Source organism: Castor canadensis, chromosome 10 (assembly GCF_047511655.1).
Source record: "Castor canadensis chromosome 10, mCasCan1.hap1v2, whole genome shotgun sequence".
Taxonomy (NCBI): domain Eukaryota; kingdom Metazoa; phylum Chordata; class Mammalia; order Rodentia; family Castoridae; genus Castor; species Castor canadensis.
The window spans coordinates 113,595,609-113,613,245 of record NC_133395.1 but is presented as its reverse complement, the minus strand read 5'-3'; the positions used below and the strand labels follow the sequence as shown (position 1 = coordinate 113,613,245).

The following is a 17,637-nucleotide window of genomic DNA, read 5'->3' as shown; positions in this document are numbered from 1 at the left end:
CAGTGGTCTAAATCAGAGAGAGCATCAGAGTTAGCTCTTGAGACCACATGAAGGTCAAGAATGGAGGGTAGCACTGCATGGAGAAAAGCAATGCTGAAAGAAGTAAACTGGGTTAAGGTTCTCAAGCACTTCATAGGTTTAAGGTTTGAGCTTCCCTGGAGAGTCTAAGCCCTTGGTTTTCCTACTTAACTTTAAATGTTCTCTAATTTATTAGTTCACATTAAAAACAGCTCAGAAACAGCTTTGGAAAGGCTTTCAAACTAGGTCTTCAAGTGTTTTTCAGAATCAGACAGGAAAAGTTATAATTTGGTCTCATGATGGTCCTGCCCTCATAAAGTGAGAAAACAATGCTTCCCATTGGTCCCCTCCCTGGGACTACCATGGGAGATCCATTGACAAGAGCTGCATTTTTTCCAAAGGAAAGACCCTTCACCTGGAATCAAGTGCTGCTTTAATAAAGAGAGAAACAGACTGTGTGATGAGCGCCCCATCCTGGCTTCATCTTGGGCCACTTTTCTTTTGATTGCTTCACAAAAGAAATCAATGATGAGTGTTTATAAGGTTGTTTCTAATGCCCAGAAAAGATGGTGATGTTCCAGGTTCTTTGATTAAAAATTATGGAAATTTATTTGAATACATGTCCTTTTTGCTTTAATAAACTACTGCCTGTGCTCTCCTTTTTTAAGAATACAAATTTTTTTTCTGAGAAACTGGGACTGAGCATCATGATTGGTTTGGACATCTACTGGGAGTGAATATAACCAGCAGAATAATGTTGCAAGGAACCCCAAATGCCATATCACTCAGAAGTGGGTCTGAAAGGTCATGAAGGCAAAAGAAAGCAAAGGTGTGGTACCCTACAATTTGTAAATAGAAGTGGGTTATGAGCCCAAGACGAGTGAAAAGTTCTTACCTGTGGTATTTCTGAGCCATGGTGTCATAGACAATACATTTGTGTTTGCCACATCAATCCGTATGGACTATGAGTAAGAGAATTAAATTGTTCACATGGAGAAAATCCTGCATACCACAAGAGAAGAGAAACTGGCAGCTGATATCAAACCACAGGCTGATTCTCTGGGATTATTTTAATTGTTCTTCATGCTGGTAATAAGAGGAATGCATTCATTTTAGTCTAAACATATCAAAACATGAGAATCTATTCTAAGAAGCTAAGTTGCCCAAATATCTGGGCCATGAAGGGGGAAAAAGCAGTACAGATTCAGTTGTGGTGGCCAGAATGTCTCCCTTGGCTCTCAGAGGCACAAGAAGAGGGTTTCCTACCACCCATGCAGCAGAGATGGTGTATGGAGGAAGGGGGCATGGTCAAGGATACAGAAGGCAGGGTGTGGATTGGGAAGTACACTGATTAGAGAAACTAAAGACAAAGGAAAGCTATGAGCCTGGGGCTCAGAGGATAGGAAAGAAGACATCTTCTGAGAATTGGCATTAGAGCTTAGTAGGGCTGCAACTTGCCAAAGCTGAAGTAGACAGAGGTCTAGAAATTTTGACTCCTTTGGACTCCAGCATTTGCTCCTACCCATATCTCTTTCTTGGAGAATCTGTTCCCCATGGCTCTGGTTAATCTGTTTCTATCACATGACCCTTCCTGATCTCAGGGGGACCACAGGCTATAGTGATTTATGTAATTTGATCAGAAATACAAACTCAGATAACTGAGTTCATCTATGCTAGGTTTTGAACTATGACATCATGAAAAGTCAGGACTTGGAGGAGACCAGGTTTTACCTATGATTGGGAGTAGGGAACAAGAGAACTAGTCTGTAGAAAATGTAAAAAAAAAAAAAATCACACATTTAAGGGAAAAGGCATAGCAGACAGCAGCTATGTGGCTTGACAAAGAAGAAAGAGTAGCTGTTTGCTCTTGGTGGTCTCATACTTGAAGCCCCGCCCCTTAGGTGTCCCTATATTATTCAATAAATCTCCCTCAGCTTGAGTGGATCCTCTGGCCTATAGCCAGTGTGTTCTAAGAGATGATAAAAAATATAGTGAGTCAACTTTTGATTATCTTAAAAAAATGAAACAGATATAAAATATGAATATCAACATTATAATTACCTTTCCAATGTGATTTTCTAATAGAGCCAATGAAACAACCTGTATCTTTCCTAATGGGACTGAATTCAGTACCTTGTTGTAAACTGGAGGGTACAGTAGATAATCTGCTGCAAAGAATCTCATATTGTTATTATCAGAGGTTGACACATGACTACTTAGAACATTACCTAGGCTTGCAGTGCCAGGCAGGAGCCAAAAACAGCTTCAGACCCTCCCTGGGCACTGAGGAAGTGGCTGAGCAACTGGGTCCCATGTCGTCTCTCCCCAATACAGAATAACTCTGCTCCCATGAAGCATCCATGGAAACATTTGGCTAGATAAAGGGATCCATTGTTTTAAAATATGGTACCACAATGAACACAACACTGATAAGATATAAGATCTTGGTATGGATTGGTTTTGGCTTCTATAGACAAGTTCTGTGCAGGACTCTAATACTTCTCAGTTCTCCCAGCATCAATTTCCTTTGGGTTTGATTTCTTATTCAGAGACATTCAGGCCATCCATTAGTAGATCCATCTCACCTCTCAGTGTGGGACTGTGAACCAAACAGGCCTATATATCACAGGCTTGATATAGAATCTGGAAGAGAAAGCACTGTGAACACAATGAAAGGGAGTGAATGGAAGAAGTCATCATTGCCAATATATAGAAAGCCTGCCTGAGAATTAAGTCAATGAGTCAAGAGACAAGTCAAAATAATATAGAATTGATCCCTAAATCTGGTCTTGCCTCAAGATTGAACTACATAGACATCCTGGGTCTAAGAGTCAACATATTCCCTTTAGAGTTTTGCTACTTTGAGTTGGGAGGTGTTATTAGGATTGTGCAGGCATAATGGTCTTATTCATTTTAAATGGCAGTGAATAGAGGCTGGTCTTTCACTACAGACAGTTGCAGATCACTGAACCATAAATGTGGAAACAACCATAAACACCTGAAATCTAAAAAATCTTTCTTATTTATCTCTAAGCTATTCTATTCATTGACAGTTGTCTACATAGAGCATTAGAACATCTTTTTCTGCAAATGATAATTTTATACCATGAATTCATAGTTTTATAACAGCAACTCCAAGGAAAAAAAGAAGTTTGAGCTCAGAAAAGATCAACAACAACAAAAAAACCTATTTAACAGAGAAATGTAGCATCAAATGGAAGAGGACAATACTTGGATGAATATAAATGGCACCCCCAAATTAGGAATGCAGTCATATTTTAACATCAGCATCTTCTGGCAAAAAACAATTATAATGGTAATCTGTTTCAATGGAAATAAAGTACTGTAATATTTATAGTCTGTGCCAGAGTTATAATGACTGCAGGGCTAGAAGCGAAGTGTCACAGCATGCTCCACATGTTTTTAACACGGTTTCTAAAGGCTCTGGAGGCCATTAAATTTAATGAACCCATCTGCTATGAAATAGAGGTCCCAACGTAATCAGCTTCCTCCATGCCAAGTAATGCAGATGGTAGTTTCTGTTCCACAACCCAGCAGGACAGTTTATGTTTCTCTTTACGTGTGTCTTTCTGTTTTGATGACTGGAACTTCTTTGATATGCAGTGGTGTCTTGGGAAAATACTGTAAATTCAGTTTCCAAGCCTCAACAACTTCCTTATAATGCCTTCGACCTTCTAATTGTTTCTAGGCAGTAAGAGGTTGTAGTTTAAAACAATCACCTGAATGACTCTTAAATGGCCTAGGTACCAATCCTAGATGGGAAACTGAAACAAATGTGCAATTTATCAAATGCAAAGCATTTTCTTCAAGTTGGACGTAGTGGGGGGTGAGGAGGAGGGATATACGTCCAATTTGCAAATGCAACTAAATTGGTTTGAAAGTTCCTACAAATTGCCTCCTGAATTGCATTACCAGCAAATGGGAGGGGCAGGAGGGCTTGGTAATGAATTCTCATTATTTTAAATGGTCACATTACCACTGTTTCTAGAAGATTTCTTTGCTTCCCTTCTGTGTGTTGCTGTGGTCTGTGCAAACTCCCCTGGAGGGGTTGATCAGGGATGCTGGGTTTGATACTGCTTCTACTCTACACAGCAAGTTGGGTAGCATTCCCAAGCTGATTAAGACCCAACTGCAAAGCTCAAGTCATTTGCTTACAAAATGGAACAAATTCCATGTTAATGATTTTTTTGCTCTGCACCTAAGAGATAATGACTATGCATGACTTGTATTCAGATGAGAAGCCCATGAATTTCAGAATTCTGATGTTTGCTCTTTTGTCAATTAATACATGAGATCTTATTAGATTAAACATAATTAATGTTGTTAACATTAATTCATTTATTTGATCTTCACTAGGAAAGCAAATTGAATAGAACAGCCAAGCCAGAAATAGAATATTTAATCAGATTGGTAACATAAGCCAGCAAAATGGGCCCTGAAAAGTTTATCATTGGCATTCTAGAACTAGGCTTAGTTAAATGCAACCTCTGTCTCTCACATGCAAGAATCCAATCTTTGCTTCTGATCATGATTCAACTTTTACCTTGAATTTGTACAAACCCAGAACAACATGAATCAATGTATAGTTAATAAAAAGGGAAAACACTATACTCACAGGTCTTTGTAAAACTATTCACTTAAGTATTAAATCAATTATATAATTTTATTTGTTGCTGCTGGGTTTTCAGCCATAACTGATGAGTCAAGCAAGCACGAATTCCTTTTGCCTTGACTATCCAGATAATTAAGGAGAAGGAAGACTTAAGACCATATTAAGTAAATTTATGGGATTAAGTGTCCAGATTTACTAGACCATCAGCACAGCATCACTTCCTTAGTAGTTGGTAGAAAGGATATAAATCCGCAAGGCCACAGATCTGGTGACTCTGAAGGAGTAAAAACCTCTTTCTGACTATATTATAACAAAGAGGACCAGGCTCCTGGAAACCCTAGAGGTGAGTAAAAACATTTTGAGGAAGTGTTGGGTAGCACTTAGCTATGAGCAATGAGGATATGATAAAGGGAACCTCAAGTGGAGGATTCTTCAAGGTCTGCAGTCCTTGAGGGGGGAAAATGTTAAATAGCAGGTAAACATAAACATAAGTGGTGGCCATGGGAGGAAGGGATCACAAGATCTCTGAGAGGAAAACACTGTAATTAAACGGTGGCAAGCCTCTGTTAAGATCAAAATAGCTCACCACGGTCATGGGATGTTGAGAGAAATTGAGTATCCCACCCACCAAAAGATTAACAAAAAGCTTTATTCAAACATAATCGATTTTAACTTAACAAAACAAAGACCCAAGCCCATACACTATACCCTAGGGATTAGATGGACCCAATAATCATTTGAATATTATAATTCTGTTACCCATTCCCTCAGCATCCAGACTCTGCTGCTTAAAACAAAATCTATCAGGCATGGCATTCTTTCATAGAATGGAAAATTGTGCCACATTCCACACTTGCGACCTCAGCCCTGTAGGCTGGACCTGGGGCTAAGTATTTCCCATGGACAATCTCAGTAAGTACACACATCCCAAAGGCTAATACTCTCTTCTAACCCTACTTGTGACCACTTTCAGCCTATTGAAAATGTATTCTTTTCCGAATAAACTTTATAATCCCTTTCACTAACTTTTCCTTGCTTGCCTGAATTGTTAGCATTGTGCAAGAATTGAGATAGCTGCACTGAACTTCTCGTAACAGAAGAATGAACACAATTGTCCAAAAATATACTCTGACCACAGATAGTGGAAGAGGAAGCATGACTGTGTTTCCTTCTGGCATTTATTAACTTTCCCTCTCAGACTAGAGCACATAGACAAAGGCTATTGTGGTAGGCAACATTTTAAAATGGCTCCCAAGGTTTCTGCTCTTTCCACATATACAATTGTAATCCCAGATATTTTGAAGGTAGAGGCAGGAAGATTTCATGGTTGAGGCCAGTCTGGGTGAAGTTATAGAGACCCTGTCTCAGAAACAAAATAAAAACAAGAGGGGCTGGAGGCATGGCTTAAGTGGCAGAGCACTTGTGCAGCAAGTACAAGGCTCTGGGTGTAATCTCCAGTACCACTTTAAAAAAAAAAAAAGCACCCTAAACAAATGCATCCCTTGTAAATCCCCTTCACTTCAGCATGAGTGTGATAGGCTACCACTCCCATGATTAGATTACCAATCAATTGACTTTGAGTTATTATCTTCATTTTATTTTTGAAGAACCTTGAGAGGATGTAATTTGCTTACAGGCATATATCTTGTCCATGAACTTTGAGTTAATTAAAAGGGAGATCAGCCTGTGGGTCTAACCTAATCAGAGCATCCTGTAAGAGAAGGTGAAGGATCCCAGAGATGCACCCTGGGTGATCTAGAAGCAAAGAAAGAGACAGCATCATATGGCCATTGTGATAAGGAACTGGAGGAGACTTCTGAGCATGGTTCCCAGAGAGCAAGAAGATGGGACCTCAACCCTACAACTGCAAGGAACTGAATGAACCTGCAAGAGAACACTGAGCTGCAGATGAAGGCTGAAGTGAAGCCAGCACCGAATTATAGCCTTGTGAGCCTGGCACAGAGGACCCAGCCAATGGGTGCCGATACTCTCCACCCAAGGGAACCTTGAGATTTTTCACTGTGCTGTTTTAAGCCTTAAGTATGTACAGATTTGTTACCCATTAGTGGAGAACTAACACAGCTGCTCGGGGGATACAAAGTGACTCAAAAAAAGGGAAAAAAATGGGAGGAAGAGAATGAGGAAGAGAAGCAGGAAGAGGAAAGGTTGAATACCAGTTTTAAGTATCAATTTCCCCTGAATAGAGGAAAGACTTTTCTCCCCAGTTTTATGGTTGAATTTGGCCATAGTTAACACATTTTTAGCAGTTTTCTATAGAGTTCTTTCCAAGTCAGTCACTTACGTTTCCACAGAAGCAATGACTTTCTCTTTGTACTCACAACCCAATGGTTTAAATAAAATTTCACAAAATTTACACAATTGTGATAAAATCATAACCAGCATCAATAGGCTTGGGAATTAAGATAACTAATTTTCAGTAAGTATGCAAATCAAGGGCATACACCAGAATATACTTCTAGACCAAGCCTCCAATGTGCTGAGGGCAACAGGCACAAACTGTTACAGAGCAGAGAGTTCACTGAGTTAGTTATGTGGTAGTCAGTTTTAGCAAGGCTATCACCATATTTCTCTTTCTTTGAGCAATTCAGCAAGAGCCTTTCTTAGTAAGGCAGGGTAGGGTCTGCCTGGCTGGTGCAGCACAATCTCCAGTCTTCCCTAGGGACTCTGGCTCTAGTCACTAGGTGCCCAGTCCACAACATATAATTATAGAAAAATGAATTCAAAAGCATGAATATATATCATTGGACAAATAGTCCTTCCATGATACCCTATTTAAGTACCAAATTCTATATAAGTATTCAAAGGCATGAGCCACCTTGTAATTACCATGGGAGACATATCTCAAAGAAAGGTATGCATTAATTTTAAAATTTCTCACAGCCAAAGAAATGAATTCACACTGGCCATGCATAGACATTTCATCCAAAGAGTCAATCCCTGAAGGCAGGTTTCATTCCCATTTTATAAATGAGGAAAACATTAACAGAGGCCAAGGAACATGCTTAAAGTGGCAGAGCTCGTATGGAACAGATGTGCATGTCAAACCTAAATTTGACTCTAAATTCAGAGTTTTTATAGCTCATAATCTAAGGTAGACTTTAAATATATGTGAATATAAAAAATCCAGTGCTAACAACTCCATCAGAACATTAGTTTATTGAAATGGACTGATCACCCATCCCAATGTCAAATGATCTAGTCTTTTTATTACGGCAAGCTGGTTCACATTAGGGCAATGCTGTCTTGGGGCAGTACTGGATGGATTAGGACAGTGTATATTAGTCAGCATTCATTAACTCTGTGACCAAATACCTAACAAAAACAACTTAAGGAAGGAAAGATTTATTTTGCTCACAGTTTTGCAGGTTTCAGACCATCATGGTGGGGAGGGTGTGCTGGTGTAACCCACACTATGGCAGACAGGACGCAGAGTAGAGAAGTAATAGGAAGGGGTCAGAACAAGATATGGTCCTTAAGGACATGCACCGAGTGACTTACTTCCTCCAACCATGCCCCACTTTTCACAGTTTACCACCTCCCAATAATCGACTCAAATTTTTGAATCCATCATTTAACTATTCATTAGGGCAGAGTCCTCATGAGCTAATTGTCTCTGGAAAAACCTCACAGACCCACCCAGAGGTGTGCTTTACTAATCTCATAGGTGTTTCTCAATCCAATTAAGCTGACAATCAAGATTAACCACCACAGACAATCTCCTGCTTTACCTTGTGGGTGGCTGGAAAGTCAGAGGACTCATCTCAGAATTTAGACTCTATGGGTAAGTTTGGCATGTGAACCTATTTGACCCTATATAAGTGAAACAGTTTTCTGTCCTTGCCTTGCAGAATGTAGGCCAGATGAGGAGTTTATACAGACTATGGCTTCATGGATAGAGGCACCCACTGGAATAGCAGCAGCCTTCCCCTCATCCACAGGGCTGGAAGGAAGAAGGACTCCCCGCATATGCTCACTGGCCTGATAGACTTTTCAACACCACCAAGATGTGAAGGACCCGCAGAACATTCTATCAAGTCAATTTGCAAATACACAAAAAAAGAAGCTTGGAAGGCATAGTAACCTCGCTGAGCTATTATTTCAGGGATTACCAGAGTTTGGACTTAGCTTTATGTACATCAAAGGGTTCTTGAAGAGGTAGAAAATTGGCATACCAGTTTTGTTCAATAGTCAGTCATTTACATTATTTTATTTAAAAGTAACTAAAGGTGATTATAGCACAGGATATTAATTCCACGGAAAGCATAAGACTTCAGAGGTATTTCTTCTACAACTGCATGCCCAGATGTATCTCAAGACCATCAGCCATGAAGGGTTTTGGAGTGGAACGGCTTGAGTGCCAGCAGGTTCTCTCTGTTAATTGCCCCCATACCTAAATCTATGTGTATATAATAAGTAAATCTAATACAATTGATTAGATTGTGATTAGCAAGTGATTAGCATTATCTTTAGCAAGACATTTAATTAATACAAAGCTTTATCCTCTCCATGACTTGTATTCACCCTGAGCTGTGGGTTATATCTCTCCAATCAGACTCTCCATATGTGTGATACATCCTTCTCAGCAGGCACACCGTATCCATCTGCTTCTCCTTGGTGATGCTACTTTGATGACCTCTTCAAGATGCTGTTGGGATTCTCCCACAATAAAGTATATGAGACAATGTATACAGTATCTTACTATGTAGATACTGTTTTCCCCCTCACAACTAATCAAAAAAAAATCTCTACAGAAACATCTTGAGGCTATAAAAATATCCTGTGTATCATCAAACTTTCCCCCAAGATTTACAATTCATTGATGACCTTTTCTCTAAACGTTTAGTAGTCCTAAACTAAAATGGTCATTTCCCACCTCTGACACTTCCTCTACACAATTTAGTTGTGGTTCTTTTTTCTCCATAATTTGAGGGGCGATAGTGGAAGTATTGTGTTCAAAATTTAATATTATGTATTACTACTATATGACGGATTAACTCAAAAGGTTAGTTCCGTTTCTTTCTTGCTTTCTTGGTAACTTTGTTTTTCAATTGAAAAATAATCCAGTTTGCACTCATTTTTAGAGTTTCCTCCATTCTTTTGATGTAATTTTAATGTTTGAATATACTGAAGACATGCTTTCAAAAGTCAAAGCTACACAAAAAATGTATACTCAGAGATGCATCACTCCCTCCTCAATTCCTTCTCTTTTGTATTCCTTCCCATGTCTTATAGATAACCGCTTCTGTTGGCTTCTGATTTATCTGGTTCTTATTTCTTTCTATGAAAATAAGCAAGTATATGTATATCTTCTTCTTTATTCTATTTTCCACACAACAAGTAGCCTGTTATACTTATTCTTGCATTTTGCTCATTTTTCTTAGCAGTATATCCTGGAAATTATTTCATGATTTCCAAAAGAGATCATCTTCATTCTTGTTTTTAACATTGCTCCATTAGGTACATATTCCAGAGTTTAACCAATCTTTTATATGTTTGGGCATCTAGATAACTTCCAATATTTTGAAATAATTAGCATTTTGCAATGAACAAATTTGTGCATAGGCATTTTGGTATTGTTGGAGGTTCATGTTCAAGGTTAGGATTGTTCCAAGTAGGATTGTTGGGGAAAAAGTAAATACAAGCCCCTTCCCGTGAGATTGCTCTACGCTGCATTCTTACAGGTCTGTGAGAGCCTCCCTTTGCCATAGCCTCGCCAACACAGTGCATGGATAGGATTTTAAACTCTACCATTCTGATGGGTGAGAAATGCTATCTTACTATAATTTAATTTTCATTTTTCTTGCTATGAATGAAGTTGTATATTTTTCATATGTTTAAGAGCTATTTTTGTCATTTTTCATGAATTGTTCATATCTTTTGCTTGTATTTTTCTATGAGAACTTTGGGAGTTTTTCTTGTTTTTAAAAGTTGATATATTAGAAATATTAACTCTTCATATGTGCTATATGTTGCAAATATTTTCTCCCTTTTGACTTTGTTACTGGTGTTTTTTCTCTTACACAAGTTTTTATGTCTTTTTTTAGGTAAAAACTAATCTTTGGGAGTTTTCTGCCTCTGAATTTTGGAGTTAGAAAACCTTTTCCTGACTCCAAATTGCAGAGGAATTGATCCAGGTTCTCTTTTAGTGCTTATATGGTTTTATTTTTCACAGTTTAGATCTCTAGTCCACTTGGATTTCTTTCTTAGATATGCTGTGAATATTAGAAATAATTTTATTTTTTCTCTAAATAGCTGCTTAGTTTTCACAAGGCAATTTATTGTAAAGCCTATCCTAGCCCTATTAATGTAAGATGACACCTTTATCATACATTAAATACCCATATGCAATTGAGTCTTTTCTTGGACCTTCTATATTTTACTGATCTGTCTATCCAGGTTCTAGCATCATAATATTTTCATTTTAGATTCTGTTCATTCTTCTATTTTTTATATTGATGAAATAAAAAGTGACTGATTGAATTGTTTGGGGCTTGTATACAAAAACCACTGGGGGAGTGGTTATTACAGCACTCACTAACCACATGCCTTCTCTTTGCTCCTAGGTTTTTCTGCCTCACTGAACCACACGTAAGAAAAGGAGATGATGGTGGGCATGGTACATGACTATAATCCCAGCTACTTGATTGATGGAGGTAGTAGGATTGAAGTCTGAAGCCAGATTAGGCAAAAGCACAAGACCTTATCTGAAGAAAAAAAAAAAAGTGGACTGGGGTGTGGCTAAAGTGGTAGAGTTCTTACTTAGCAATTGTAAGGCCCTGAGTTTATTCCCTAGTACTGCCAAAAGAAGGGGAAGAAGAAGGAAGAGGAGGAGGAGAGAGGAGAAGATGATGATTAACTATAACTATTGTTTCTGTTGTAATTACTGTTAATACAGTGCCATCATAAATGGGGTAGCTTAGCTATTTTGTTTCTATGATTCAAAATCAAACTAGTATTATACCCTCAAACTGATAAAAGTTCAAAGCCTCTCCAGCAACCAAAGAGGGTTCTCACCCTCCAACTCTTTGCCCCTGTATTTGGGTGACTTTTCCTGGGGAAGGGTGTCCCTTTTGGACCAGGAGACACAGTCCTATTCCTATGGTCCAGTGTACACTTAAAGGCTGAGGTGGGATGAGCTGCTTCAGCCTGGTTTGCATCAAGGTGTCCCTCAGCCTGGGTTCCCACATATAATTCCTGTCCTGTGTGTGCCTGCAGCTGCCAGAAATATAGCAGGAATGGGAGAGCATGGGGAGAGGAAAGCTGGCCCTCAACAGCCATCAAGACCACTCCAGAGCACAGCTGTGTCTGGGTTACAGTGATTAATGTGATGTGAATCCCAACAAAAATGACGGCAGAAGGGTCCTGGGAGATCATTTATAATCAATAAATGAAACACGTCACTCCCATCAGACTCATTATCACCATGAAAAATCACCCTGAAATTACACAAGAAATGTGGCCATGGAGCAATTACTGAATGATTGGCAAAGCTCCTCCTTTGAAGCTCTTTCAGCATCACAACCTTCTGTCTGGAATCCAGCTCTGTATGAGCCCGTGACCAGAGTTTCACACAACAGCGCTCCAGAATTGCCACTCAAGCACATTCTCACTTGTCTATGAGAAAAAAATGCAACTACAGCCTATATGGTGGCTCCAATTTGTTATTAGAGCCACGCTGCAGTCACATCTTCAATTGAGACCTAAGATTCATCACCAGGACTGGGCCTCCCAGGTGGTGAGGGCTGAGTCTAAGAACACGCTTATTAGCTCTGCTTCAACAAAGGAATGTGAACACATGTGGGAAGTGGTGAGGGAGGGATGTCATTAGAGAAGACGAAAGCAAAAAAGGGACGTTCTATGCTGACCAGAGGTCTTTCAGAAATACATGTGACATTTCTGGATATTTTTTAACCAACCTTTCTTGCAAAGGTGACTATCACCAACTGTACACACAACCAAGGAAAATGTTATTGAATCCTACTATTAAAGAATGGCACCGTGGCCTCTCACTGTGAGATGAGGGTAAACCTCAGCCTCTCCCCCGGGGCCCTGTGGACTCACGGTGCTGTCAATGTAGGCTTCAGTCCACACCACATCATGGTCCTGGTCGATGACTTTGGGCCGACTGAGCACATGGAGGTACTCCATGACGTTTTCCTGCACGTCAGCCAAGGTGGAGATCTGGGTGAAAAATCCTGCCGAAACCCAAGAGAGGGCCAAGTTTAGTGATACAGAGGAGAGCCTGCAGCCAGAGCATGCATCTGCCAGGCCTTCTTGATCTCCAGCTAAATTCCTTCTTTTCACTTTTTTAAGTAGTAGATCTCATCTCTACCACTACTCACAACAAGAGTAGTATGCTCATGTGAGAATACGTAGTCAAGCAAAAGGGATAAAATTTAAATGAACCAGAAACACCTCCCACCCCCAGGAAGTCCAACCTCCCAGACTTTATAAATTAGAGCCCTCTAATTTTGTAACCTTTCTTTTCTACATAGCGTGCTTATTTCCATGGGGAAAACTATAAACCGCCTAAATGAAAGGCTATTCCAGTTTTATAATTCCAAATATTGTAGTTGCAATTAACATTTGCAACTACAAATGTTGCAATTTGGTCACTAACTGTCCAAAATTTGCTAGGTCCTTGATATGTATGTGTTATTTATTGCTGACATCATGATTAAGTGAGGATTATTGTGCCCATGTTAAAGATGGCTGACATGGCTCAAGCGGTACAGCTTCTGCCTAGCAAGCACAAGGTCCTGAGTTCAAACTTCAGTATTGCCACAAAGAAAAAAAGGTGGCTGAGGCAGATGGAGGCCCTGTATTCTGCTCATGTTCTCACTAGCATCAGATGGCAAATACAGAAAGAGATGCAAGGCTACGAGTCTCTTAATCTGTACCCTTTGTTTCTTTGGATTTTTGCTCTTTCTAGTTTTGAGGCAGAAACTCCAGCTCAAACCACAATAAGACTATCAAAACTCTCTTTTGAATATACTGGGTAGACATGGTTTCTAAATCACAGAAAAAGTTCTAAGCAACTACTGTCCTGTGGATGAGGACATCAATTTGGTTAGAGTTCAGGGCACTGCTGCACTCCTATTCAGCTTGGGGTTCTGTGGGCTTTGCTGTGGGTTAGGAGATTCAGAAGGGAAAGGGGGACTAAGCTCAGGCCTGGCTCCCCAGGAGGAAGTCCTTCATTTAAGCCTTTTTGGAAAGTTTTCTTGTTGCCTAGAACAGGAAGAACAGGATCTTCCCCGCTTTACAGCCTGGCAGATCAGAGTGAACAAAGTAAATAAGACACCAAACAGCACAATCAACATTTAGCTAAAGCACACAGCAGGCACATTAAAAAAAAAAAAAAATCCTGGCCACCCCAAGCTATGGTCCTTGCAGCTGAGAGCTGAAGGATGAGCGCAGTCAGGTAGAAGAGAGAATAAGGAGATTGCCTAGCAAAGCAAGACCCAAGATCAGACAGATTGAGGCCCCTTTTGAGAATGAAAACGCTAGTGTTAAGGATTTGAATGGAGGGCAGAAACATGGCACTCTAAGATTAGAGAATGAACGGGATGGACACATCATTGTGCGGGAAAGGGCTGAGACTTTATCCCAAAATGCAGATGGTCATGAGAGAATTTTAAGCAGGGGGACCAAAAAATGGACACAAATTCATGTTTCTTACACATATCACTGAATAAGCTCACACCCGCTGCTACTCACCAAACGAGTCAGAGAGTGTATCTGCACCTCTGAAGCTAGATCTGTCACAGCATTTGTACAGCATTTACAAAATATTCTGAGAGTAAAGAAACACCAGCCCTTCCATTGTCCAGGGAGGGCCGGGACCCTCCCAGAGCATTTCCAAACAAAGGCCAGCTGGTTTGAATTTGGTATGCAAACCCCAAAACAGGTTGGGACCATGTGGCTTCTGGGCTCCTGATGACAGCTCTGCACAGTGCTAATTAGCATGCATTATCACTCTTGCCTGCCCCACCCTCCTGGCCAGGGCCAGAGCCTTACCCATTCCAGGAAATAGGGCCCTAAAGCAAGAGCATGAGTGCCTATTCTAGTTTGAGACATGGTAGCAGGGGCTATGAGTACCTCTCTTAGCGGTCTGGCCCCAGAGTGAGAGACACATTTGGTACACTGATCTCTCACTGCTCCTAGGTGGTTCCTTTTAGAGACATAATGGAAAAGACAGATTTTAGAGGAGATAGCAGGGAGACAGAGAACATACCACACTCAAAAGAATCATCTCCTGATACATGGTAGCTGCAATCAATGAGTAAGGAAATGTTTCAGCTACCAAAAGTTTAGTTCTTGGACTTGGTGCCAATTTATGAGTAAGGAGAGCAGGGGTCTGAGGAAAAGGAAAATTAAGGTTTTGTATTAATTCACCAAGAGAATGAGGAAGACAGTGAAATCCAGTCTTAAAGTGTGCCATCCTACTCCTGAGAGAAAATGTCTAGTTTGTAAGGGGGAGTTTGGTTCCAGGGTCTATGGCAGAGTGCATATCCCAAGACCAGATGGTGGCCTTGGTTATTCCTATTTCCCGGTTACTGATACCACATCTCTGAAGTTGTATGTCTTGTTTGACAGAGGTTTATTCTGTCCTGTGGTCAGAGGAAGATGAGTTTGGGAAAGACTGCATGGCTTGTTTGTAAGAATTTTAATCTTGACTTTCCCAGCATGGGGAGGGAGAAAAAAATGTCAGTTTGAATCCCTCTATAAGTGGCAAGGCAAACTGGCCCGAATACAGGCTGGCTACAGCTGAAAGATTTTGGGGGAGCAGTCATTTTATCTCTTCTTTAGTAGGTAAACCTTGGGTTAGAACCTAAAAGGACAAGCTAAGTGGAGCATTACCACGTTGGTAAGAGGAGAAAATTGATGGTTCGGATAGAGGCACATGGATGAGCATTTCCATTGTGAACCCATTCCTTGGGTCCCTGTGCCAAGTGTGCTGTGAAGCGAGCATGTCTTAGAAGTTTTTCTTGATTGTCTGTATTTTCATGTCTAATCATTAAAGCTAACATTAAACCTCTCTGATTTAGGTTTTCCAAAACAGGGCCAACTGAAGAAAGGGGATGAATATAAGGAGGATGGGAAAGGCAGACCTCAGCCTAGAGAGTGAGTGGGAAGGAAAAACAATCACACATTTGGACGGGGACTGAGCAGAGAAACCATCCTCACTTGGCCTTGTTTATCATAGTCACAATTCTGAAAGAAATAAAAAACAGACTTCTCAGAGCTACAGAACCATAGCCAACTATATACCTGATACCTCTACTGGGATAAGCAGCAGAAATCCAAACTGAATTTGTCCAAAGCCCTTGACTCCTCCACTAAACCCATTCCTCCCAGTTGTTCTTCCCTCCTCAGCAGTGGTACCACTGACCAGTTAGGCTCAAAGCATAAGAGTTATCCTGGATACCCATTGCTGCCTCACCCTATCCCATATCTAACTCAGCATTCTTTTCTCTAAAGCACATCTAAAACTCACTTCCCTCTCTCCACTGTTTTCCCCCACACCAAAATTCTATCATGTCTCAGCAACAGTATAGCTACCATCTCCTCACAAATCCATCTCCTTGTATAGGTACCTAACAGAAGAGAGGAATTGTCTGAAAGTATAAAGTAGATCATCCTTTCTCTGGCTTAAATCCTACAATAGCTTTTATGTTAAATTAGAGTAAAATCCAATTGTCTTACTCTGACCTCCAAGACCCTCCTTTAATTGGCCCCACATACCTGGGTGAGCTTGTCTACTTCTGTTCTCCCCTTTTGCAGTTTCAGCTTGTCAACCTTCTTTCTCTTGCTTTCATATGCTAAGCTCATCCCTCCCACCCAGGGTACTTGCTGCCCTCTTCCCAAAACATCCATTACCCAGCTTTCTAAGAATTGCTCCTTGTTATCACTGAGGGTTTGGTTGAGAGTAGCTCTCCCTGACACTCCTATCTGAACTCGCTCCCTCTCACTGCATTCTTCTTCAATGTCTTCAGAACATTCATCCATCTATTGCTGGATTTCTTTCCCTACTATGTTCTCTGTCACTGGAATGTAAGCTCTGTGAGATGTTTAAAAAAAGGTTGATGCTGTCTGTTTGGAAGCAGTGTTCCCGGAATGGGGAGTGTGGGCATATGGGAATCATTTGTAAAATAGGAGCCTCACAGATCTTCTAGGGACTCACCTTGCCTTCTACACTTGTGACGCACGATAGCCCAACTCATGTGCTCAGTAGAGGGGAGAAGAGAAGCTCACAGAGCCCCTTGACTTGCTCCATCCAGGTTCATTGGTCTCAAAAACTTTTGGTCTCAACCCTAGAGACACTGTCTCTTCCTATGGTGGGAAGAACAGCGGGGTCCTCAGAACTAATCCTCCAAAGAGCACCTCTAAGAGGGTGATTTGTATATTGCAGCTAGAAAAGGTTGAGGATGGGAATGGGTTGAGGTTCCTAGCAATGAGCAATAATTAGAACCAAAGGCTTACTTCAAGCCTAGAACACAGTTCCAACTTATACTTCAATATGGAGACCAGAAATGCAATTGTATAAGGAAAGCTGAAACTATAAAAAAAATAATAATATTAATGGTGTATATTGCAAAGCTTACGCAAATTTGATCCTGACCCATTAAAATTTAAAGTCTTTCCAAGTCTTTTTTTTGCTTTGAAATATTTTCAAATAAGCTTTTGTTAACAAATGTATGGATTTAGTTAACAAATGATGGATAGTAGGAAGTTGCTAAGGGCTGGAATCTTTAACTGTAACCATAGCCGCTTCCCTTTTTTCCCCCCTTATATTCTCCAAGCTGGCCACTTTCCCCTGTTTTTTTCCCTCTCCTGTTAAATTCTAGCTCTCTTAAATGTTTATTCTCTTCTTTAATGTGCCGTTTTGGACTTCATATATCATGTAAGAAAACAGAATCAGCAATCATTTGGTAATTACCAAGGAGTAATTAATGCTGAAATTA

At 40.3% G+C, this 17,637-nt stretch overlaps 1 protein-coding gene across 4 annotated transcripts in view; it reads right to left on the bottom strand.

Annotated features, from left to right (window-relative positions):
- The window catches only part of Cacna2d3 (calcium voltage-gated channel auxiliary subunit alpha2delta 3), a 903,262-nt gene that overhangs the window by 289,472 nt on the left and 596,153 nt on the right, over positions 1-17,637 (bottom strand). For all 4 annotated transcript variants that reach the window (XM_074043965.1, XM_074043966.1, XM_074043967.1 and 1 more), the window contains one exon: positions 12,734-12,867. In XM_074043965.1, coding sequence (XP_073900066.1) covers positions 12,734-12,867 — 134 coding nt within the window. The remainder of the gene's footprint in view (positions 1-12,733; positions 12,868-17,637) is intronic.